General features: G+C 35.9%; 1 protein-coding gene across 3 annotated transcripts in view; it reads right to left on the reverse strand.

Moving 5' to 3' along the window:
- The window catches only part of CAPS2 (calcyphosine 2), a 45,195-nt gene extending 19,678 nt beyond the window's left edge, over positions 1-25,517 (reverse strand). For 2 of the 3 annotated variants that reach the window (XM_078076325.1, XM_078076326.1), the window contains exons 1-9: positions 25,443-25,517; positions 21,677-21,779; positions 18,965-19,014; positions 16,831-16,876; positions 14,472-14,645; positions 10,039-10,161; positions 7,126-7,193; positions 4,212-4,331; positions 686-760 (exon numbers count right to left, since the gene is read on the reverse strand). In XM_078076325.1, the coding sequence (XP_077932451.1) occupies positions 686-760; positions 4,212-4,331; positions 7,126-7,193; positions 10,039-10,161; positions 14,472-14,645; positions 16,831-16,876; positions 18,965-19,014; positions 21,677-21,757 (737 nt within the window). In that variant the 5' untranslated portion in view covers positions 21,758-21,779; positions 25,443-25,517. Of the gene's footprint in view, positions 1-685; positions 761-4,211; positions 4,332-7,125; positions 7,194-10,038; positions 10,162-14,471; positions 14,646-16,616; positions 16,743-16,830; positions 16,877-18,964; positions 19,015-21,676; positions 21,780-25,442 lie in introns of all 3 variants that reach the window. The other variant, XM_078076324.1, reaches the window with a different exon arrangement.
- Between the last annotated feature and the right edge of the window lie 635 nt (positions 25,518-26,152).

The following is a 26,152-nucleotide window of genomic DNA, read 5'->3' on the forward strand; positions in this document are numbered from 1 at the left end:
AGTAAGATTTGGATGGAGAAAAAAGCTTTATCTTACACTGATAGGATATAGATATATTACAATGTAGATTACTATTTTGACATAGACTTTCAAGATAAAGTGAAAGACCTTAAAAAATGTTGACCTTGCAAGAAGCCACTCAAGGATAGACACTTATCTTTGTGATAGAAAGTTTAAAATCACTGAACAAACTTGATAATTTTTAAAAACACACTTCACCTTTAATATACACAAAGAATATCAGCATTGTGTATGACTGGAAGTTTCTAAGACAGAGGTAACAGATTTGAGAATCATCTTCCTTCTCACTGTCCTGCATCTATCAATAATCTACTATTAAGTTAAGCCATTAAAAGAAAATCAAAGACAGCAGCTTACATAAAGTTTAATTTTTAAATGCTTTACCATCTTCTAGTAATATTATGTATCTTTAAAAAATTCCCTTCTAAGTTTCTTTTTGAAAGCCATTTTAAAATCACTTTTTAAGTAACTTCTAATTAAAATGTCTTATTTTTGGTTCATAGTTCCTATAATTTTTGTAACATTAATATTACCTAAAAATATTCATTCTAAATTCACATTTTACATTTAAATGTGACAAATTTAATCTCATTGTTGTTATTTCTATTTGAAGAGCATATTGTTTTATAATCAGAGGAGTAAAGTTTAATAAAATCACAATTACCTTGATATGATCCTACCATCAAATTGTACTTTATGAGAAAGCATATTTTCAGTTAATGTAGAATGGGTTCTTATCCTGTTAAGAAATACATTTGTCAATAATTAGTTTAAAGTTTCCTATACTTGATGTTGATGTAAAAGATAAAGTACAAAAACAGTTATGTTGATATGTTGAAATGCACAGAATGAAGACGAAGTTATAAACCTCTTTTTTTCTGAGAGTGCTAGCTAACTGAAGCAGACTCAGGAAATAATCCTGAGATACAGTGTATAACACACACACACACACATTCTGTGTTAGAAGGTATAGTATCAAAGTGCTACACAAGTAAACAGCACATTTGTAACCGGTCCTATTACAGTGCTACTGGCAGCCATTTCTAACCCTGTTCTCCTTTGCCTCCCTCCAATCATCTAATTTGCTTTTCTGGCCTCTTTCCATTAGAGGTGACTAAGGGACAAAGTTCTGCCAATAATCTTCGAGGAAAGACTTTCTTTTGTCCTGATAAGAGAGTGGCGTGGGAACAGCTCCTGTCTCTGAACATGGCAGGGATGAGATGCTAGGAGGCCCGGCAGCCATCAGGCAACCATGTCAGAAGGGCCAACAAGATCTTGAGGAAGCCAGCCCAGAGCTGTGTCATCCCTGAACCACTGAACTAAAACCAACACTACCTGCAGGCAGCTGGTTTTATAGGAAAATAAATCCTGACTTTTTAAAGTCACTATCAGTCAAATTTTCAGTCACGGGTAGCTGAAAACATACCTTACCAAAATAACAGAATGGTGGAAAAAGTGCTAGATGAGGTTCTAGCCTTGAATAAGTCTAGCTGTAAGACCTCTGATCAGCTGAGTAATCTTTATGGCCTTCAGATGGCACTAAATGATCTCACAAAGATTGCTAGTCCTAGAATTCTGTTTAATAATATGAAACAAAACCCAAATGCCCACACTTTAGCATCCTATTACTAGTAAACTCCTTTATAATAAAAAATCTGAAGATTTGGTGATGTATCTTTAGTCTCCTTCCTAAATAATTTTATGGCACTCCAATAAAGCTGCAGGTATAATGAAACTGCAATAATATAAATAGTAAGTGTATGGGTCATTGGGATCTTGAAAAGCAATACCTCTATAAAATCAAGGTCTCTGAAAAATAAGCAGGATACAGACAAGAGCCTATGGACCAAAGGAGTTTGTGAACACAGAGTGGAGCCATGATAGATTGGTCTTCTCAATTCAATTTAATCCATTAGTATTAATGTGTTTATTGAATGCTCACTACATGCCTGAAAAAACTCTAAATGCCAAGAAAATAACAGCAATAATAACAGCTACTATTTATTGAGAACTCCCCAGACACCAGCCATTATTAAAATCACTTAAATGCACGTTGGTTCATTCAATGCTTGCAGTATAATTCCATGAAGTACTATTATCCCATCTTACAAATAAATTTTACAGAGTCATATAATTAGTGCATGACAGAGCCCAACCTTGCTCATAACCATTACGTTATATTGCTTCTCAAAGGTGAATAGAACTCAATTTAACAGTGATATGTTGAAGTAATAGCTTCAAGGAGTCTACAGTCTCCTTGAAAAGATAAAAGAAGTAAATAAAACATTTATATTATAAGTGGAAAGTTCTGTGTTAGCGTTTTAGGTATCCAGTAAGTAGTACCAAACACTTCTCTCTACCCAAGTTCTTAACAATACAGGAATAAGAATCGGGCAGGTAAGGACCAAAATATGAATTTTACTGCTCCTGGTGGGAATGCTAATTACAGCAACCCCTTTGAAAAACTATTTGGCAGTATTTTTTAAAGCTGAACATATGTGCACTAAATGGTCCAGCAATTCCACTTCTAAGTATGTATTGAGCAGAAATGAGTACATACGTTCACCAAAAAACATGTACCAAAGTTCATGGAAGCGCCATTCTTAAAAGGCCAAATGTCCATCAACATCTATGAATAAACTGTGGTATATTTAAATACCATGAAATGCTGTATGGAAATGAGAATAAAAGACAACGACAAATAACAACATGGATAAACTCACAAACATGCTGAGTAAAAAGAAGCCAGATACCTAGAGTCCAAATTTTGTGATTTCAGTAAGTTTACAACAAGGCAGTTAGCATCCATGCTATCAGGGCAGAGAGGTTAAGCTGGGGCGGCAGAGGACGTGGGCAGTAACTGGGAGAAAGCACAGGCAAGTTGTTGAGGCACTAAGAACGCTCTAGTTCTTGGTCTAGGGACTTGGTACATGAGCATTGTCCAGTCTGTGGAAATTCTATGCTGTACGCTTAAAATGTGTACATTTTGTGGACAGATATTTTATTTCAGTAAAAGCTTACTCTAAAAAAGAGAAGTTTAGATGTGTTAGCTAAAGGATGACCCTCCAGAGTTGTTCACACTCTATACCTCAGAACATGTAAATATGTTACAATTACATGATATGATAAAAGGGACTTTGCATATGTGATTCAAGACCTTGAGATGAGATTACCTGGAATTATCCAGTTGGATTCAATGCAATCACAAGTGTCTTTGTAAGAAGAAAGCAGAGGGATATGTTGACTACAGAAGAAGAGTATCAGAGGGGTGCCTGGGTGGCTCAGTCGGTTAAGCGTCTGGCTTTGGCTCAGGTCACGATCCCAGGGTCAGAGTGATAAAACACTGACCGTAGCTGGTTTTGAACATGGAGGAAGGCCAGAGCCAAGGAATAAAGGAAGCCTCTAAAAGCTGAAAGAGACAGGGAAATGTATTCTCCCCTGAGGCCTCCACAAGAAATGCATCCCTGCCAACACCTTGATTTTAGGCTTCTGACCTGCAGGACTGTAAGAAAATAAATTTGTGTTGTTTAAAGTATTGTTAGTAATTTGTTACAGCAACCATAGGAAGTTGATACATGATTCCTTTGAATATTTAAAGGTATGGAAATAGAGTCTTCAAGAAAATAAGAATGAGACCAAAAAAATAACAGTTCTAAGAACTTCTTGGCATTTATAGCAGTCTGAAAATATGAGAGAACTGCTGCAGGAACTGGTGGATTTTCTTTGTCTCTTAATGCTGAGGCTAGCTGTCAACTGCCAGTGAAGTAGTTGAGAAATTTAAGTCGACTGCACCCAAAAACTGTGAAAGTCCAAAGATTTTATAAGCTACAAAGTAAAAGGCAAAATAATAATAATAATAACTTGTAAGCAATAATAATTTTGAATATATTATGATATTCAGTATATATAAATGTCTCAGTTGCTATATTCTGTATTTTCACATACATTATCTCCCAGGTTATAACTCTTATTCCTAAATTATTAATAAAAAACCTGGAGGGCAAAGTTTATCCCTATATCTTAAAGTGGCACAAGTGGGAACCGAACTCCAAAAACTCCACTCCCCTTTATATAGAAAAAAGCAAAACTGAGCCAAAAAAAATCTTTTCAGTTAGACACAAAAGTACATCTTTTTTAAATTCATTTATAAAATACTATATCTTCATTTGATATAAGTACAATTTTCTTACTTAGTTTCATGTAGTGTTCTTTTCCTAAAGCGAAGAGGTGCTATCTTTGAATCTGGAAAGATACGAGCACTTTCTTGTCTCTCAGCGGTTAGGTTTTGTTCTGGATCACTGATTACAGCCCTATATGGGAAAATACAAAGTCTGACAACTCAATATGATAATGCACTATTCTAGCATTCACATATTTATAAGCAGCTAGAAAAGCTCATCTACAAATACAAATTTATACTACTGTCAGAATTATACATTTTCCAGATACTGAATGAATAAATTTAATAATTAAAAAATTCTGGCCATAAAAAAGTGAATATTCCTATCAATCTCTCTTTCCATAAGTGTTATCTAAATATAAATTGAAAATTTTGAGACAACTCAGCTCCATGTCTCTCCCTTATTATTCTTTAAACAAAGAGACACTGCTGGTGACTTCTGAATAAAGACATGAAGCAAAGTAAGTAAGAAACCATATGGATTTCTGGGGGAAAATCATTCCAAGCAGTGGGGAAAATAAATGCAAAACACCTAACACAGGAGTGAAGCTGGTATGTTTCACGACAGGAAGGAAGCTGAATGGCTGGAGCAGAATAGACAAGAGAGAGAGAAGTAGGAAAAGCAGTCCAAGTTCAAATGGTGGACAGATGATGTAGGGCTTGGGTAAACTATATTATAGACCATAATTTTTTAGCACTCCTGATCCACATCCTTGCCATGGCCTCATTATAGGTGCACTGTACTAATTTCTCACCCTTTAGTTTTGAGCTTAGCCATTTGACTTGCTTTGGCCAATTATATATAGCTGGATGGCTCTGCTGATCTCAATTATACTAACTCATGTAAGTGTGGGTTGGCTGGGGATCTGCTCATCTAGCATTATCTTGGCTAAGTGGCCCAGCTGCATTTGCAGAGTCATGTTCTTCTTGAGCTCAGTGGGTTAGCCAAGCTGTGTTCTTTTCACCGATATGGCAAAAGCTCAAAAAGGCAAGTGGAAACACATAAGGCTTCTTAAGGCCTAAGCTCAGAACTGAGACCACTGCTTTTGTTCATATATAACTGGCCAAAGTAAGTAAAAATCAAGAGCCACTTAGCCCAGCCTAGCGTGGACAGCTGATCTGAAGATACATGAGTTCTAATTAATCACTGTAGTTTTAAGATACTGGTTTTGTGGTAATATATAACCAATACATAGATTTTACTCTGAGATGGGAAATTACTGGAAGGTTTGATCTGGCTTACTTTTTAATAGACGTACTCTGGCTGCTGGGTTAAGAATAGACCAACGAGGGGCAAATGCAAACACAATGAGTCCAGTTAGAAAGAGACTGAAAGGATCCAGGAAAAAGAAGATGATATTGTGAACAGGGATGATGGCAGCAGAAGGAGTAAATTTATTTTGATTGTAGAACTGAGAGTGATTGCTGACAAACTGAATATAGGATTTGAGAAAAAGAGAGGCATCAAAAGCATCAGAAACATTTTAGGTCTAAATAACCTAAAGAATGGAGCTGCCTTGGAGGAAAATTAAAGAGGATTTGGGAAGGAGCGAAAAGAACTTCGAGGAACCCAGATTGGCAAATGTTACGTTGGAACCTTAGATCAGGGAAGCATCAGCGTATGAATGCTTTTTAAAGGCATGATGCTGGATGAGATCAGTTAGGAAGTCAATGTAGAAAAAGTCTAAGAATGGAGCCCAGTGTACTCCCACGTATAAGGACAGGGGTGATGAAAAGGAACCAGGGGAAGAGACTGAGAAGGAGCAGAAGGAAGGAGGAAAACCAGCTAGGTGTTGTGTGCAGGAAGCCAAATGGGAAAGAGAAAAGTATTTCAAAGAGGAGAAACTTTTCAGTGGAGACAGATGCTGCTGTTGGGTCAAGTAAATGAGAACTGAGAAATCACGATTAGTTGAGCAACACAGATGCCATGAGTTAGCTTATGAGGACATGCTGAGGTGGCACGGTGCGGGTGAAAACATCAACAAAGTGAGTTCAAAAGATAACAGAAAGAGGAACATTGAAGACTATAAGTATAATTAATTATTTCAAGACAGTTACTGAAAAACATGCATGTAGAATATCTTTCTGCCACCGAAATAATTTTTTTCAAAGCTAACCAAAAGTCTTACTTCTTCCTTGAAGACTTCCTAGACTATTCCAGCCTTTTCCGAAATCCTACAATATTTACATATTATCATGCAATTTTTAGCACAGCAGGTACTTAACGCTTTACAGTTTTCTAAGAGTTATGAAACTTCAGATTAAGTTTTAAATTCTTAACAGTCCCACAGTTCCCAAACTGTGCACCATGTCAACTCCAGGGTGCCACAGGGAACTCACAGGGACTACGTGGGATATTTTTAACTTTTGAGGGAAACACGGTGATACTTGATATTTGTTGGAGACTACATGAACTATCACCTCAAGGTAATTCACAGTTTCAACAAGGTATCACTCTTTCAGTGAGGTCAAACCTTTGTAAAGCTGGATTTTCTACAGTTGCTGTGATAAATAGCAAGTGCCATGTGGAATTGAAAGTGAAGGTGACAGCATCCTCAACAATCCTAAGGTTTAAGAGATTGTGCCATGCACCAGAAGGAGCATACAAGTAATTGTGGCTATTTAAGAGTGAAATACAAATATTTTTTCTTTTAATTTATGTGTATTATTTTCTTGAATTGGCCATTAAGGTGTCATGAAGTAAATACTTAGTTTGAGAAAAATACTTAACAAAGAGAACTGTTGGGTATTTCTACTGGCCTAGGAATGCTGTAAAAAACCATCACGCCAACACTGTGAGCGCAGTGAACGGGGAACGTGTGGGAACCTCAGAGTCAGCCACTGGTTGATTGACTAAGGATAAAAAAAAATTTAACGAAAACTTTCTGACTGGATTTCTATCACTCATTACTACTTACTCTCACCTAGATAAGTGGTCTACCATCACTTGCTCTGCAACAGTCTGTTTCTTCCTCTCTGCAGCCACAATTTCCTAAGAAGAGAAAATTTTTAAAATGTCATTATCAATAAAACAGAACAACACTAGAGGTAACACGAGAACCCTAAAATATATGCTAAATTTCCAACTTTCTTCTTAGAGATTACTATATCCATCATTAATAAAAACAAATTCCAATAATTTAATCTGAAAATACCATTTATTTCCTAAAAAATAATGCACTTTAATTTCGGTAGAAATCATCAGAGATTTCCATGCGCTGCATCTGAATTTCATGGAGCCAGAATAAAGGAGGAGGAGACTATGATATCCCTCTCCTTGACAGAAGCCCTGTAAAAAGCACTTTAACCTGCTCCAAGAAGAATACCAACATTGACACAAAAAGAGTTTGTTTTAAAACTATCCATAGTAGATGAAGCTAAAATTGAATTGGAATCCTTCAACCCTTTATCAAAAATCTAAAAATAAAAATCTTTCATAAAGCTTCCTGTCATTAAAAGGATAATATTTTCTATGCATAATATCCATTAATACTTGATCAACTTTTCTCAATTACTGATTTGATTAAATTATCTTCACACTGTTTTTTGCTTTTCAACTCATTTGAAAATACTTCTACTACATTTTAGGTTATATCAAACCGCAAGATTAGTAATCGTTCAATTCCAATTAGATTATAATGTAACTACATTTACTAAAATGTTTCTTTTGAAGAGTAAATGAAAGAGGTTAAAAAACTAAGGAGTCAAAATAAAGCTTGTTTTATTTCTACACTGTAAATTCCTGTCATCTCCATTGATCACGCCAGTAAATGAAATCAAGTACAATAATGTAGCTTATGATAGAGGCTTTGTAACCTTAGGGAGAGCACTCTATTCAAAATGGACACAAACTCCAAGTAAGAATGACTAAAGGCATATCATACATAGAAACTCCTAAGAAACCTGGAAATTTGGGTGCAATTATTTAAATGTTAGTCTATAATTGAATTTGGCCTTTTTGGGGGGGGTTGGTAGAAATTAAGATACAGTTTACACATCCAAATATGCCCCATATAAATATAGTTCACGTCATTTAACATATAACTGCATCTGATGTTCTCTAAGCTCATGACACTTTATAATGATTTTTGTTTAATAATAAATTTAAAACAGCAATTAAAAAGTTAGAAAACGTATGGTAACTTACAGTCACAGCAAAGTGTGTTTTATGTCTAAGGGTGATGAAGGTGAACACTGAGTAAAATATGAAATTATATGCAGAAAAGGTCAGCCAGAACATAGGTGCAAAACCCAGAAGCGAGCAGAAGAGGGGAGATTAATGAACAGAGCCCATGCAGAAAGCCCATCTTGTGTGTTGGCATTTATGGTGGCTTTACTGTAGGAAAGGTTAGAACTGCCCTCAGGCACATTGATTTTAAGGTCTGTGTAAACATAAAGCAGAAGCAGAAGCAGAAGTCACACAGATGCAAAGGATCTAATAATGTTGAAAAATGACAAGCAAACTAAAAGAGATGGGTATAAAAACCACAGGTTCACTGCTTCTGGTGTTCAATTAAGTAGTTAAAAATTAAATTAAAAAGTTTCCACCTAGATTTTAAACATAAGTCAGTACTAATTTCAAATGCATTTAAAGTTTACTCACGCAAACATGTCCTTGGGAAAAAAACAGATAAATATGTGCTACCACAATAAAGTAAAATACTTGATGCTGAATTTAGTGCATTAAAGTGATCTCAAATAAAAGAAATCTGCTAACACCCAGATGGCTTTGGATGACACCAAGAACGATACTCAATGGGCCTTAAGTATCAGTAACATCCATTTCAAGTAGAACTTGAGGAACATATCAAAATCAGCCTTATTTGGAAGACTATTTTGCCTTATAAAGTAGCTTTTTAAATTTTAGGATAATCCTGGTAATAGTCCTTATTCTATTAAACATAAATGTCTAAATAATAATAGGCATAGAAAATAATGTTTATGTTGTTTTAGGACAAGAACTACAACAATTTAGCAACTTGAGACATCCACAGAAAATCAGTCCAGGATCCAGACACTGATTACACATTGCTGTCAACTGAGAACATATTAATTCTGGGTGATTGTAATCCAAATAAAATATATAGTGACTTTCCTCTGTGATAATGATAATATAACCACCTAAAACCATAATGCTTTATTATTATTTAGGCTACCTAAACCAGAGTTTTCCCAACTTTTGAAGCACCACACACTGGTATTTCATCAATCCATTACAAATATGTCTAAGATCTTAATCACCTGGGGGGGTCTGGGGTGACCAGTGGACTCCAACTTGAAGCAGCTTGGTCTGATTACCCCAGGACACTACAGAAATGTAATTATCTATTTGTACCAGATCTGGCCTAAGTGATACTCATCCAACAATCTAACTGATTTTGTAAAAGACACAATTTAAAGTTAATACTGAGAATTTAGAATTTCGCTTCCCTTTTCCTAAAAAAAAAAAAAAAAAAAACTTTATTCTTGCCCTTTTCCTTAACTTGCTGGAATTTCTCTAGTCTTATTAGCTTATCACTTTCAAAAAATAACTAGGTTACTTTGGGGATAGGGCTGATGCTAAATAATCCCACTGACAAAAATAGCAGCCAATTAACATTTTTAATAGTATAAACTAAATTTTTACAAACTCTCAAAGATTCAAGACTATTTCTCCACAGTAAATATACCAAACCTCAACCATTTGTAAAAATGTGGATTCAATTACACATTAGTGAACATGCACTGCTGAACAAATTCAATTGTTGTAATTATTTATTCAATTTTAAGTCTGCAACATCTTGAACAGCAAATTATCTTAATGGCTTAAGAAGTAAGTAAAGATCATGATAACTTACAGCATCAGATTTTCTCATACTCCTTTGTGCATTGTAAGGGATGTCTGCATAACCCTGCTGTAAGAGGGCTTTCCTATCCAGAGTGGTAAGACCATCCACGATGGCTTCTTCACCTTTTACACACTGTAAGGGAAAGCAATAAATGAATTCTTGAGAGTTTATACTTAGTTCACATACTTAGCATATTTGTTTTTAACAAAGTAGTGTGTTAAATAACCTCTGAACACATCAATAGTTATTTATGTACAACTATGTATACATAACAATACATAACACATAACAATAGTTTTTTGTGTATAACGTTACAGGCTCTGATAATCAGATTGCCCTATTTGAATGCAGTTCTTCCACCTTCTAGCTAGATGCCCTCTCTGTGCCTCAATTTACCCATGGTAATGGGAATTAAAAGGGGAATTAATAATAGTAACAGTAACTACTTCACACACACACAAAGATGAAATGTCCAACACTTATAAAAGTATCTGACATACAATAAGCATCAGATAAAAGGTAGCAACTATTATAACTATTATTGTCCACCTGAGTCTTTGTAAAGTTAATAAAAATGGGCATGTTCACTCCTCTGTAAAATGAAATTCCGAAGTACTAAGAGATGGGATATATCCTTTGAGATAAAGGATCCTCTGGGATCCTAAAGATAAACACTAAATTTTTCTCTGAATATAAGGTGTACATATATTCTTTTAACAACAACAACAAAAATGTCCCAGTAGGATAGCAACTGCCAAAAACTTAATAGATTACAAGAGTTTTTCCTCCAGGGTTTGTTCTTACTTTAGACCTTTCTTAAAAGGTCACATTCCATATTCATACTCTATTCTGTCTTGGTGACCTTTGATTGCTACATGAAATCTTATTATACATTTCTTTATGAATGTTGTCTGCCTCTCCTGCTATAAGTTCCATGAGGGAGGGAACCTTGTCTGTCATTTTTATTTCAATATCCCTGATGCCAGAACAGGACCACACACAGTGAGCACTCGATAAATACTTATTCACAAATGAATAATGCATCTTGTATAAGTATTAACTATTATGGGGTGCCTGGGTGGCTCGGTTGGTTAAGCGTCTGCCTTCGGCTGGGGTCATGATCCCAGGGTCCTGGGATCGAGTCCCGGGTCGGGCTCCCTGCTCAGTGGGGAGCCTGCTTCTCCCTCTCCCACTCACCCTGCTTATGCTCTCTCTGTCAAATAAATAAATAAAACCTTTAAAAAAAAAAAGTATTAACTATTGGGAAATCAATTTATGAGGATACTTTATAATTTTTTTACCTCCTAATATATTTTTTTCCTGCATAGTTATTTATTTTAACAGGCACCAAAAAGATGTTTAGCATTAAATAAGGTAAATTAAACAGATTAAATTAACAGATATGTTTAAGTATAAGCAAAGGTCTGCACTATGTTCAGGTTGGAAGAAGCTTTCAAAAGATTTTTATTTTGTTTCAGGTTGTTTTTATCCTTTTACAAAAGGGAAACAGTGACATTTCCACTCGTTATGTCAGATTTAACCTTCCCAAACCAGACTTCCTTGTGGTCTTCCCCACCCTTCCAATTGCTCAGGCCAAAAACCTTATAGTCCTCCTTCATCATCCCTTTCTCCTAAGCCTACAACCAATCCATCAGCAAATATTCTCAGCAAATATTCTCAAATATTCAAAATCTATCCAGAATGTGGCTTCTCATCACGACCACTTCTTATCCAAGTCTGCTGCCTGGGTCCAAGCCATCATCCTCATCTCTCATATAGATTATTGTGACAGCCTCCTCAAACATCTTTCTGCTTCCAACTTGGTCCTATTCTCAGTAAAACCCATCCTCAACATAGCAAAGTAGCTTTCTGCCTCAAGTAAAAGGCAAGGTCCTTATGTAGTCCACAAGGCCTCACAGATCTGCCTACCAGCCCCTCCCTTTAACTCTCTCCCCATCTCTTCCTTGCTCTTCCTCCATTGACCACACTGTTTTCCTTGATATTTCTTAAACACTCCATGCCCCCTCCCACTTCATGACACTTAAGAGTTTATCCTGAGTGGCTTGTGCATCACCCTTTTCAGATGTGTGCTGAAATGCTACCTTATGGGAAAGATCTTCCTGGTGATCTGTACAAATTGCAATCCCAACTTGAGCCCTGCTCTTCCCAGTGCCCTTCCATCCATAGCATTTATCACCAACTGTCAGACTATATGGGTTGATTGATTCATTCATTCATTCATTTTTTTTCTTGCTAAGTCCTTCCTTTATGATATATACTCTGTAAGGGCAAAAGTATTTGTCTGTTTTATTCACTGATTTAGTATTTTCTATAAAATTGAAGTTTCATGACTTTCATGCTTTATTTAAAGATGTTTCACTATTTAAAATATAAGTTTACGTCTTAGGTAACAATTTGACAACAAGAGATTCATCAGCTTTTTATACTAAATGGAAGAAAAACTCAACAAAGGAAATTTGCCATTAGACAAGCGAGGGGAAATTTTATTTTACTGTTTGATTGATTATGGTGGTTATGGCCTTTAGTTATTGTCCTAGATCCTAAATATGTCCAACTTTAGCTTTTTAATTAGTAAAAAGAATCAATTTACATGTTGTTCCCTGCTTTATAGAGGGGCTTACATTTCTGATATCAGGAAGCAATTCTATTTCCAGAGATTACTAGTCCAGTGTTAATTAATGTAATTACAATAGGATTTACTAATAGCCCATTTATACAGCAGTTTTGATTTTCATAATCGTATATATATAAAAAGACATCAAAAAAGTTGCTTGACCCCATTAAGTATAAAATTATTATGTAGAGAAACCAGGGCCTTTTTGTAAGGCTATCAAGAACATATGAAATAATAATTATATACATTTATATGTAGATTTTAAAAATCAAAGCAAAACAGAATTTTTTCCAGAAGAAAACATAAATATGCTGGCTTCTATAAAACCCTTCATTCATACTATACAAGTATTTACCAATCATATGGGAAGCTTCACAAGCAATATTTGTTCCTCCCTTAATCAAAAATAAACAAATGCCTTCATTTGAACCTACGTTCAAGGAAACCAGTTTTACTTTAAAAAAATTTTAGGGGCCCTGGGGTGACCCAGTCAGTTAAGCATCCAGCTCTTGATTTCCAGCCCAGTCATGATCTCAGGGTTGTGAGATCAAGCCTCTCATCTTGCTCTGCACTGAATGTGGAGCCTACTTCGGATTTTCCCTCTGCCTCTACCTCTGCCCACCCCCCCCCGCCCCCCCAGGCCTCCGCATGTGTGTGCGTGTGTGTGCGTGCGCGCGCGCGTAAAAAAAAAACAAAACTTTAAACCACTTTGCTGCAGCAAATAAAGCATGAATTTATAGAAATCTTCATTCTATTTTCCCAACATTATTACAGTGACCTAAATATCACATTATAGATCCTACAACTATATGGCCAGGTGCTAAAGAGCTATGAAATTATCCTGCCTATTATTACAGACATCAGATTATTATATTTGTGTGCATCTGTTTGGATCTGGAAATCTGTCTTAGCATAAAAGAGACCAAATAATCCATTAATTTTGTTACTCTTTCCACTGAACACCATGTGATAAAGTCAGTTCAAGATAGTTCCTACATGGATTAGATAAAATAGCTGATATGCTATACCTACTTATAAATTAATCAATTCTTTTTACCTATAAAAATGTTAAGCAAATACAACCAGCAAACTTCCCTGACAATACATTATTCTTATAAAAAATTCACTGAATTAAGAATTATATTTAAGTATTCTCTCCTTCGTGGCCAGTAGTATCATAAACTATGTTTCCAAACCTTTCTTTCCACAATTCAAGGTTGACCTTTCCTATACGCTTATGAAAAGCCATTAAATTGATTATGGTTAGTTTGCTCTTATATTCATGAATGTGAATTTACACCTAATTAACATTAAATAAAAGTATAAATTTAGAAATTCATGATGTTAAAAAATATCTCCCAACAAGAACCAGAAGACAATCATGGAGTGATGACAGTTTTGGAATAAAATAGGGTTACTGCAACATCTGAAATCACTTTTCAACTTTAAAATTTAGAACTGTGAGGCAAACAGAGTTCAAGATAGCTACATCAAAAACAGCTTTTTAATACTGCCTTATTTTCAAATCCCAAGTCAAATGGAAAACTCCTTACACAGAAAAGATGACTAGGTCATATGGCTAGAGTTTTCACATTTGAAAATGATAATAATAAACTTTTAGAGTTGTTGTTAAGAATAAACTAGTTAATGCAGGCAGAATACTTAAAATAGTCCCTAGCACACAGAAATAAATGCTACCTACTATACTTACTATGACTAACAGCAAAACATACCAGACAAAAAGATTTCCATAGTACATGTAATTTTTTTAAATTTCATCAGAACTTTATAAAGTCTCATACATTACCTTGTCATCTGTCTTGTTTCTTGGACACTGTTGTGTGATCTTTGATTTTGTCTTTTCTGCATTTCTCTGACTATACTGTTTATATCCCTCTTTCATTTCAGTTTTATATTGCTGATATTTTAGTTTATATTTGCTTGTTGGTGCTGGCAAGTTTTCAGGTATTATGTCTTGCTCCTAGATATAAAAATAAAAAGTATGTTATCTGTCAGAAAAATCAAAATAATGATTAATTTTCCTTATTAACATTAATAGGTTTATCATTTATCTTAACATTTATGCCTAAGAAACAGATCATTATGATCTATGTGCTAAACAGAGGTGATATTTATTTATTATTATTTTTTTAATTTATTTGACAGAGAGAGAGAATACAAGCAGGGGGAGCAGCAGGGTGAGAGGGAGAAGCAGGTTCCCACTGAGCAGGGAAATATCTGTACCTTCCATTCAAACTTGCTATGAACCTAAAACTGTTCTAAAAAATAGTCTATTAAAAAAAAAAAAGACAGGATACAAAGATATGTAGCTTTAAACAAAAAAAAAAGATTTTATTTTTTTATTTGAGAGAGAGAGAGAGAGAGAGAGCATGCGCACGAGTGGTGGGGGAGGGGCAGAGGGAGAGGGAGAAGCAGACTCCCTGCTCAGCAGGAAGCACTACACAAGGCTCAATCCCAGGACCCCGGGATCATGACCTGAGCTGAAGGCAGACCTCAACCGACTGAGCCACCCAGGCGCCCCCAGACGTGATATTTAAAACGTTCAGCTGGTATAGCATCACTGAGCAATCAAAGCAGATGTAATTGCTCAGAAAGGGCAGTGGCCTTAAATACCAGGGAGCCTGTACCTGGTTTCCCTGCTGAAGATCAGTCCTGGTTCTAAAATAATTTGAGAAGACAAAAATTAAATTTTCTTTCTTCTTAAGAGTTTTAGATAGGCCCTTTATTCCTGCCCCAGAAAAAACTCCACTGACAAGCATTTCTTCCAGAATAGTTACAGGAATTAGAGATCACGAACACTAAGAAGCGCTGGTTGTCATTTGTAGAATTTCAGATATATCACCTTCTGGTATTATTTAGTTCCCGACCACATTCCCATGGGAGTAAGAGATAACAGAGCCAGTGGATAAGTGAAATCTAAAAGGAGTACTAAGCAAACACAATGGCATATATATTGGCCCAAAGGGGGATAGCCACTCCAAAAGGAGGATAAAGCCAGCACGACCCTTGAAAAGTGTTGATAATATCCAGGTCTAACCTAGAGAAGGATAAAACAAAGTTTCAGGGTGAAAATTGTAGCATGATACAGTCTAGGGTACTACTGGTACAATTTATCCAAAATGAGACTGAGGAGAACGTGAATAGAACCAGCTAAGGGTGCCTGGGTGGTTCAGCTGGTTAAGCCTCTGACTCTTGATTTCCACGCAGGTCATGATCTCAGGATCTTGAGATCAAGCCCCGCGTCGGGCTCTGTGCTGGGCATGAAGCCTGCTTAGGAGTCTCTCTCTCCCTCTCCCTCTGCCCCTCCCCTGCCCCCCGCACACACACTCTCTCTCTTAAAAAAATAAATAAATAAATAAAATATATTTATATTTATATTTATATAACATATATATACAAGTTTAAAAAAATAGAACCAGCTACAGGAGAAAGACTAACAAAGACAGAAAAGTAAGCCTTCCTCATAGAATACTGGTCAGAACTTGTGTTCATAACACAAAATAAAACACTAAATATTGTTTGAAGTGTAAATATTGTCCCAAGGAGATAGCTTGGAATAAGTATAGTTACTTAGTTACTCCATAGCATACTAGTAGCCCAAAGTATAAGTTAATTTCCAAGAGACAAATCACATTGTTAAACCAGCAAGATCTGATCTAATACTCTACCATATTTTTTAAATTCCTGGATTTCCTATTAGGATAAACCTGTACTTCACTAATTGTATAAGACATTTTTAAAATACTATTCCTATGTGAAAAAAAATGTAAAACAAAGTAGAATTATTTCACCAACATGATTGGGATGTTAATATATACAATACTTAAACTGGACAAATCATAGACTGAACGTAATAAAATTTCTGGACTAAATACAGTGCTTAAATGCACATTATAATTCTGAAAGTTGGTAATAAGAAATAAATACTAACCAGTTCATTTAGATGATGCTGAGTATGTGATATTTGACATGGTGTGACGCAACTAAGAGCAGAAGATGAATTTGGTGGGTTAAAATGAACATGGGCAGTAGTAAGTGGGATGTATGAAAAATCATCCTAAAATAAAATTACATAATCCTTATTATACACTATAAGCAATATTGTGTTCAAATGTTTATTATAGTAAATACCAAGTAAAAATTACCTCCTCGTCAGAGTCAATGAGGCTTCCCAAATCAAGTCGTGGAACTCTGAAAGAAATAATCTATGCATCTCATAACTTTTTAAAATGAGGCTTTAATAGTTGCAAATCATACATGCTACATCTTATATAAAAAGGTACACTAGGGACTCCTGGGTGGCTCAGTCGGTTAAGCGTCTGCCTTCGCCTCAGGTTATGATCCCAGGGTCCTGGGATCCAGTCCCACATCGTGCTCCTTGCTCAGCGGGGAGCCTGCTCCTCCCTCTCCCTTTGCCTGCTGCTCCCCATGCTTGTGCTCTCTCTCTCTGATAAATAAATAAATAAAATCTTAAAATAATTAATTACATAAATAAATAAAAAGGTACACTAAAGCCAAAGGTGTGCTGTACCTACCAGCTGTAAAAGGAAATGCCCAGCAGTTTTTGAGCTGGTTGTTAACAAAGCATTATTAAAAATAAAATTATATAAACTTATAAATAAGTAAGTTATATTAAAAACAAAGGTAATAAATACTCAAAGTCATCACTTCTTAATGACTTTACTGTACTTCACTATTGTTTATTTACATCTATGGTATTTGTGTGGTAATATAAGGGTGTGCATCTCTTTCCAACTCTGTGTTCAGTGATACTATAAACATAGAGTGAAATCGGCCACAGTGGGATCATTCACACAAAAACTGGCACATGCTATGAATTAGGACTTGATTTATTATTTTGTTGATTTCTTTTTTTTTTTAAGTTTTTTTTATTTATTTAACAGAGAGAGACAGCGAGAGAGGGAACACAAGCAGGGGGAGTGGGAGAGGGAGAAGCAGGCTTCCCGCTGAGCAGGGAGCCCGATGTGGGGCTCGATCCCAGGACCCCGGGATCACGACCTGAGCCGAAGGCAGACACTTAACGACTGAGCCACCCAGGCGCCCCTATTTTGTTGGTTTCTGAGACTTAAAACAGTCATGGAGAAAACATTAATGGTGCAGATTAAACTTAAAAGTGTATCATATCTGTAACTGTCACATTGTGAATAACAAAAAACTGAGGAAATATTGTCCCAGTATCCAAAACTATTACGTAAGTCAACAAATATATCACTCACATCACTTAACAATAAATGAAAATATCAACCAACATTCACATTGGAACTACACTGGTTCATGGACTGCAACCATAGCTTGGCTACAGATACCAGAATTCAGCAAGAAACAAAGAAAGCATTCTGTGAGAATCACTTGGCTGCATGGAATTTATAAAAAAGTTTATACATTTTATTAGTATTTGTAAATTGCTTACTATATATCCTCTATATCAGTAAAATTTATAACCAACTTAAAATATACTTAAGTTTATTTATAATTAACAAGTAAAATTTAAAATAAACTTATAATACACTTTCAGGAAACCAGCTGTTAAATATTTACCAGCACATGACTGACTGTCAACACAGACTGAGTATCTTGCATCCAGTGCTTCCATGTACCTCGTACCTTGATTTTTTGTCTAGATGAGCATACAGGTATCTGTTATGTAGAACCACATGAAATTGCTGATACTTGCCCATTTTTCATCGATAAAAATGTAATTTCATATGGTTCAGCCTAATAAAGTACTAGGTTTTTAACTTCTATTTTCCAATAAGCCCTGTAGTCTAAAATACTTGAAAGAATATAAAAGTCATATCCTTCCAAATCTTAAAAGGCAAAAATGTAAAATATAAAACATAAATTAATGTAGTCTAGTCCACAAATAAAATCATTTAAAGAAGATTGACAAAATTGTCATATTCGTCAAGATAAGATTAAAGCCACAGATTAAATTAATTTTGGCTATCCCAGTTATAAAATTCAAAATTTCACATATTTCTTTAATAAATTCATTTACCTGAGTTTTCTAAATAAAACAATAAACTTTTTCAGGAAAATGTAAGAATATTAAAGAAAATACAAACAAGAGAAGTATTACCCTCCTTCCTATTATCCTACTTTAATTTTGGCATAGCAATTTTCAGGCCATCCACATGCACATCAATTTTTCTGTGGTTCACAATCATAACTACATATAAAATTTTGCTTTCCTTTTTAATTAATATATTATAAATATTTACCCATTAAATAGCTCAAGTGTAAAGAAATGTGACTTACACAGGTAGGCCAGCATCCTGGATTGCCCATGACCTGGAAGTCTGTCCTTGCTTTAATTAAAAAAAGAAAAAATCAGTACGTATATACCCTTTATGTATACTTTAAAAGATAAGCAATGAGTCAATGTAATAAAGCTGATCATCATTTTCTCAGTAAACTCCATATAAGAAATATTTACTAAGCCTCTCCCTACTATGCTTGAGACAGAGATAAGATGACAAGCAACACAGACAATTCTTATCTTCACGGTGTTCTGCCTGCCGGGCAAGACATTTACTCAAACAATAATGTGAAAAAAAACACGTGCTATGCCTGAGCAACTACATATAGCATTTTACCCAACAAGTCTAGGAAATTGAGGAAACGTTTCCAAAAACAAAAAAAAAGTAACCTTTAAATGGAACTCTGAAGGATGAGTAGGAGTTAGCCAGATAAAGACAGAGGGGAGAATACTGCTTTAGCCAGGAGGAACAACTCATCCTGCACTAGCCCACAGGCAAGAGTTAGCAGCTAGAGAGGGCTAAAATCCAGAGTGTGAGGAGGTAGTGGGGGCCAGAGCTGTTACATAATAATACAAGTCAAAGAACTTGGACCTTGTCCTAAAGGTAATGGGAAAACTGCAGGATTTAAGCAAAGAAGTGACAAATATATATATGTATACATTTGCAGATGTTCAATCTTACTTCCAAAAAATTGTGCAAAGATATGAAAATTAGAGTGAGCTCAGACACTACAGAATAAGAAATATATATGAGTCACAGAGAAAATTCAAGTTAATAAGGGCAGGAAACAATTCATGCATCAACACTTCTGGCTTACTTCTGAAAACTAGTCATTTTTGTGGTACTGATAGCAAGTACAGAAATTACATTCAACACTGAGCTTCATCACTCTAATTGACCATAAAAGAGAAAACAAATTCAATTCAGTATAAGCTTTAATATGGCATTATTTTAAATACTATCCTAATAGAAAGTTAAAAATGTAAAAATGTAAAATCACTAAATTATATATATATTAAGTTGACCCTTGAGCAATGCTGGGGTTAAGGGTGCCAGCTACCGCCCCCATACTGTCAAAAATCCACATATAACTTTTGGCTCCCCAAAAACTTAACTACTACTAGCCTACTGTTGACTGGTAACAAACAGTCAATTGACACATATTTCATATGTACTTTATACGGCATTCTTACAATAAAGTAAGCTAGAGAAAATAAATGTTAAGAAAATCATAAGGAAGAGAAAATATATTTGCATATAAGTGGATCCATGCAGTTCAAACCTGAGTTAAGGGTCAACTTTATATAAATGACATACATATCATAGCCTAAAATAGCAGCACACTTCTATCACATATCAAAGATTTTCTTTTTTTTTTTTAAAGATTTTATTTATTAATTTGAGAGAGAGAGAGAGCATGAGCACAAGTTGGGGGAGGCAGAGGGAGCAGTAGACTCCCTGCTGAGCATGGGGCCCATGGGGCTGGATCTCAAGACCCTGGGATCATGACCTGAGCTGAAGGCAGTCGCTTAACCAACGGAGCCACCCAGGTGTCCCAAAGATTTTCTTAATCGTATTTGGGAAACATCAGGATATCATCTAACTTTAGGAAGAAAATCTAAATAGAATATAAGTGTAGTTGTCATAGTCATGGTCGTCACCATGATTATCCCCCAGAAAGTGTTTTGACAGACTTAAAGTCTTGAAGTCACAGACTACCTATTACAGAATGGCATTTACCTTGTCTAATTCCAACAAAATTGTGCTAGCCAATTCAGAAGAAAGATAAATTATAGCTTATAAATCCCTGGGCTAGGGGTCAGCAGATATGGCTCAGTTCTGTTTTATAAATAAAGTTTTATTGGAATGCAACCATTTATTTATTTATGAACTATCTATATGTTCTCATTACAACAGCTGAGTTAAGTGGCTGCAACAGAAACAAGAGCCCATAAAGCCAAAAATATTTACTAGCTGGCCCTTTATTTAAAAAGCTGAGTATGGGGCACCTGGATGCCTTAGTTGGTTAAGCGTCTGCCTTTGGCTTGGGTCATGATCTCCGAGTCCTGGGATCGAGCCCCGCATCAGGCTCCCTCCTCAGTGGGGAGTCTGCTTCTCCCTCTCCCTCCCTCTGCTCATGCCTCCCCCTTTCAAATAAATAAACAAATAAATAATATTTTTTTTAAAAAAGAATAGCAAGGAAGTATGTATCACTTTTATGTATTTCTAAACTAAAATTTATATATCCCCAATTCTGTAGTGGAAACAAGGACAAAGCAGCTATAACCTTGTACTTAATCAATGATATATATACACAGTGGTGATATTATGAAGGTTATGAAGAATAAAATCCTAGTAATAAAAGCTCTGATTCTCGTTCTACCTAGCTAACACAAGATGTATGTTGATATTCTCTTCTTCTTTCTACTATCCTTATTTCTTATATTTTCTGCAGATACACACAGATAATTTTTTAAATAAGAATATGAAAACAATAATAATAAGCCTGATTTTTAAAAATAAAACTAATTCAAGGAATGACCCACTTTGAAATAATGATTATCTTCAATTTTGGCCACTCAATTCTTCAAATCTAGGAAATATGGATCCTAAATATTTGTGAGTATAAGTTGTCATAAACATGAATAAAAGAGTCAGAAAATTATTTAATGAGTCATCCTACGAGAGGAAAATTATATAGCACACGTACTTGCAGCAGCTTGTTTCTTCCAGTGAAAGGCTGAGTTTGACTCGTAGGAGAAGCAGCAATGCCTTTAACCTCTAAATCCATTCCAGTTCACGTCTGCAGTATACTTTGAAAAGGGTAAAAAACACACAAAATGATAACTCTTACTCTAATTTTAAACTAGCCATACAAGCTACATAATACTACTTCATGGAAAGAAATCATGTGGTTAATCATTCTTACTTCTTTCACCAAAATCAACTTTTTGTGGGGCAATTACCTTATGTGGGGCAACATTTATGGGGCAAATGCTAGTCTGAATAGGGTTCCTCCGAAGATGTCCGTGTGCTAATCACTGGACCCTGTGAATATGTTTACCTTACATGACAAAGAAGACTCTTCAGATGTGATTACATAAAGGATTTTGAGGTGTGGAAATTATCCTGGATTATCTGGAGGGCCCAATGTAATCACCAGGGTCCTTATAAAAGGGGGGCAGGATGATCAGAGGAAGAAAGAGAGGATGTAAGAAGGAAAGCCAGGTTAGAGAGGAGTGAAGATATTAGATAGCTGGCTTTGAAAATGGAGGCAGAGGTCATGAGCAGTCTCTGCAAGTTAGAAGAGGCAAGGAATGAATTTTCCCCTGGAGCCTCCAGAAGGAACCAACCTTGCTAACATCTTGATTTTAGCCCTGTAGGACTCATTTTGTGCTTTTGACCTCCAGAACTGTTGTTTCAGACCACTATGTTTGTGGTAATTTTTTACAGTAGTAATAGGAAACGAATGCTTGTACTTCTCTACCACAAAGTGATGTAAATTTATTTTCTTTACTCTCTTCCTAAACCTTTATGAGTTTTGATTTTGCTGCAGTAAGCAGATGAAAAAATGTGTTAATGCAAACAGTATTCTCTGATACAAAGAATAAAATAGAATGGATGGTCCAATTAGCAATTATGAGGTGACTGGTAAAAATGCATGTAAGAGAAGGTTGAAAATAATCAACTTGAACAAAAATGTACAAAACAAAAATCAGGTGAATATCTCAGTCATGCAAATTTTGAAGATTTTTACACTTCAATCTTATATTACTGAGGATACGTTGTTTAACAATTCATACTTTCTTTTTCTATTATTAGACTTGGAGTTATTTTAATAGTAAACTTTTTTTTTAATTTTTAAGGAAAGATAGCATGGCATTGTGTCAGCATAGAGTTAGACCGACATTAAAATCCTCATTTTTGACACTTCCTTGTAATGTAAGCTTGGGTAAGAACTTAATCTTTCAGAGCCAATATTTCTAGTGTGTAAAATGAGTTTAATGTTAGCACCTTTCTCATCTCCCTATATTAGGTAAAACATGGTTATTCAATACATGGTAGCCGTCATTGTTACTATTAAAATGTAGTTTTACTGCAGGCCCAGTGAAATCCTGAAAGATATCCCAGCTTTTCACTAATTTATCTGTATGGCTCCATTTACCCAATTCCATAGCCCCCTCCCCTAAAGCCCCACACCCCAAGACTAGATTTCTACTCTAAGAGTAACGAACCAACAGTAGACGTATTCTGAAAACATCACAAATCATTCGATTTAAAAATAATTTGACTTTTTTTTTCTGAGTTACCTTTCACAAAGAAGCAACTTTTTAAAGTTGTTATTGTTTTGGTAGGGGGTGGAGAGAAGGTTGTTGTTTGCTTTTAATCACATCACAAAAGCTGTTGTATTTGCCATGAAGATTAGCAGCCAACAAACCCAAGTTGAAATAGGGGTGCTGAGCAATCAGCTAAGTGATTTTCTCCACACATCAACTACACACTTATTTATACCTTAGAAACTATTGTAGCCATTTCAAATCACTATAGGTCACTTTAAATAACCATCATTCATTTGCAAATAACAAAAACAACAAAATTTAAATCCTCTTTCCAGGACCTTCTAGTCCCTGTACTTCCCCAAGCTTGACAGTCATTACTCTTCACTTATAATTAACTCTTTTCATGTCCCTAATAAACTGTCAAGTCCATGAAGGTTGGTATCACATGTCCTTAATATAGCAGATACTTAATAAATATTTATTTAGTCAATAAAGAAATTAATGCACAGTCAAATACCTGTACACATTTTAAACATATTCTTCATTTCCTTTCTCTGAACCTAACTATGACAGGATCACAATGCCACATATAAATTCTGTCCTCAAACAATAGATAAAGCATTCAAAGCATGAATGGTAGCTATTACTCTTCACACTATACTGTGAGCCTCATAAAGGCAAGGGCTATGGTTCTGCTCACCTTGTATCTCAGCATTTAACAGAAAGCCTAGAAAACAGTAGGAACTTAAATATTTGTTAAGTAAGTGAATTCAGTCAACTCAGATAGGAGTTATTTCAGAATTATGTAGCATACAAATGGTTCATTGGATATAACAGGAATATTCAAGGGGCAACCATCATTTGTGGAACACTCCAGGATCTATTACGATCCAGAATTAGAGCTATGAGGCTACTGACACCTTATGTCAAAGAATCTTGAGATTTGGACAGGACTGCAGAGATAAAACAGCTCGACCTTCTGATTTTCAAACTGAGGAATCTGAGACCCCAAAACGGGCACATTTACCTTGCCAAATTATTTGCCAGTTATTACTGAGCATGAATTTACACCAGTTTCAGACCTCTTTCTAATACTACACCCTTGCTTATACAGGACAGAAGAAAGAGGGGAGTTAGCTGCAGAGACTCAAGAGCACCAGAAACCTAAAATTGGTGGCAAAAGAATCAGAATTTTAAATAAATGGCATGTGAGCAGATCTTTGGAATGCATACCAAAGTTTGTCCTGGTCCTATAGAATGGAATATACAGTTGGGTTATGCTGGGGACGAGAGGTGGTAGGAGCAGGGAAAAGCACTTCTGAATGGCTCTGTCCCCACCCAATCTGCTGCCAAGTCATGAGATATTACAGTTAGCATGTAATGAATATTGTTGACTAACAGATTCAAATCTTACCATATTATCTTTATTGCTACCAAAAAGAACTGAACTCACCTCCCACTTGTCTCATTTTTTAAGGATGATTATTTCCAATTGCAATTATCACCAGTTCTCTCTTGGTTAGTGACATTAGTGGTTATAATTTGCTTACATCAAATCAGAACACAAAGGAAAGTGAAGAATAAATTGATCCAATCCATCCCATAATCAAGGAAAGAGGAAAAAGTTTTAGTATTTAACCTCCATGCAGGTGAGGACCAAGTTTATCTTGGGGCCCAGGTGATAACAGACCCAAGTATCTGAATGAACCTGGCATCATTCTTAATTTCATAGTAATTGTCTGTACATCCACTCCCCACAAAGTTAAGATTATACATCAATGCACCTGCAAAGTACAACTAATGCTCCGCCCTCTTCCTATCTTAGATTCATGGACTGGGGTGGGACACACGGGACATCCAACCTGACTTGACCCAATAAGCTGGGTAAAGAGCAGTTCCACAGTGGGAAGGATGAAAAAGTTACCAACGAGGGCTTCCACCGAGAACCTCCAGACAGGACAAGCTGGAAAGGTACAGTTCCCAGTAGACTCCAGCAAGCCCAGGCCCGCGGCTGCAGGTTGCCTAGCAACAGGCGTCCCCACGCCGGGCCGCCAAACCCTCTCCCACTTCCAGGGAAGAGATGATCATCGGCCCAAATCTTTCGTTCCTTCCACGCCACCTCCTGCCCCATGCTGTGTAGGGTCGTTTCTCCGACAACCCGGCCCGCGCCACGAGCTACCCAGCCGAGGTACTTACCGGAGGGCGGTGTTGAAAACCTTGTAGCGGCCTCTGAACCTCGTCCGGGGAGTAGTTCCGGGGCGTCTCTAAATCCCGGCGGGGATCTGGAAGAGGACTCACTCATCTGGGCTTCTTCGACTCAGAGAGAGAGAGCCAAAGCCCGGCCCGGATCCAGACGGCTGTTGTATAATTCTTCTTTAAGTGAGTTCTATTTAACATATTTTATAGAGCATCTACCAGGAGTTCAGATCCCAGAGAGATGTAATGAGGGGAAAAAATTATGTTGTAATATCCACTCTCAAGGAACTTGCAATTATTTAAAAAGACAAGACTGCTTTATAGTATTATAGAGAGAGATATAATTATAGATACATAAATATATAGATGTATAGAGATATAAATGAAAATACTAATACAATGGAAAGGGAACAAGCCTAGGAATCAGGAAATTTCCATTTTATTCTTTGCTCTGCATACAATGTCTTTGGTCATCAACTCATCAATAAAAGGAATGGTCTGGTTTGAGAAATTTCTTAGGTTCCATTCCACTGTAATATACCCATAACTTTTCTGAATTACACAGCCAAGTGTCAGATACTCAAAGTAGAACTAAGACCCTCTGAAGCCTAATCCAGTTCTCCAACCACAAAATCAAGTTGTTTTTCTAATCTAGAGAGTCTTTTCAAAGTTAGCTCCCCTAAAATGTATATATTTAAATTTGCAGGTTG

This window comes from Halichoerus grypus, chromosome 6 (assembly GCF_964656455.1).
Source record: "Halichoerus grypus chromosome 6, mHalGry1.hap1.1, whole genome shotgun sequence".
Lineage (NCBI taxonomy): Eukaryota > Metazoa > Chordata > Mammalia > Carnivora > Phocidae > Halichoerus > Halichoerus grypus.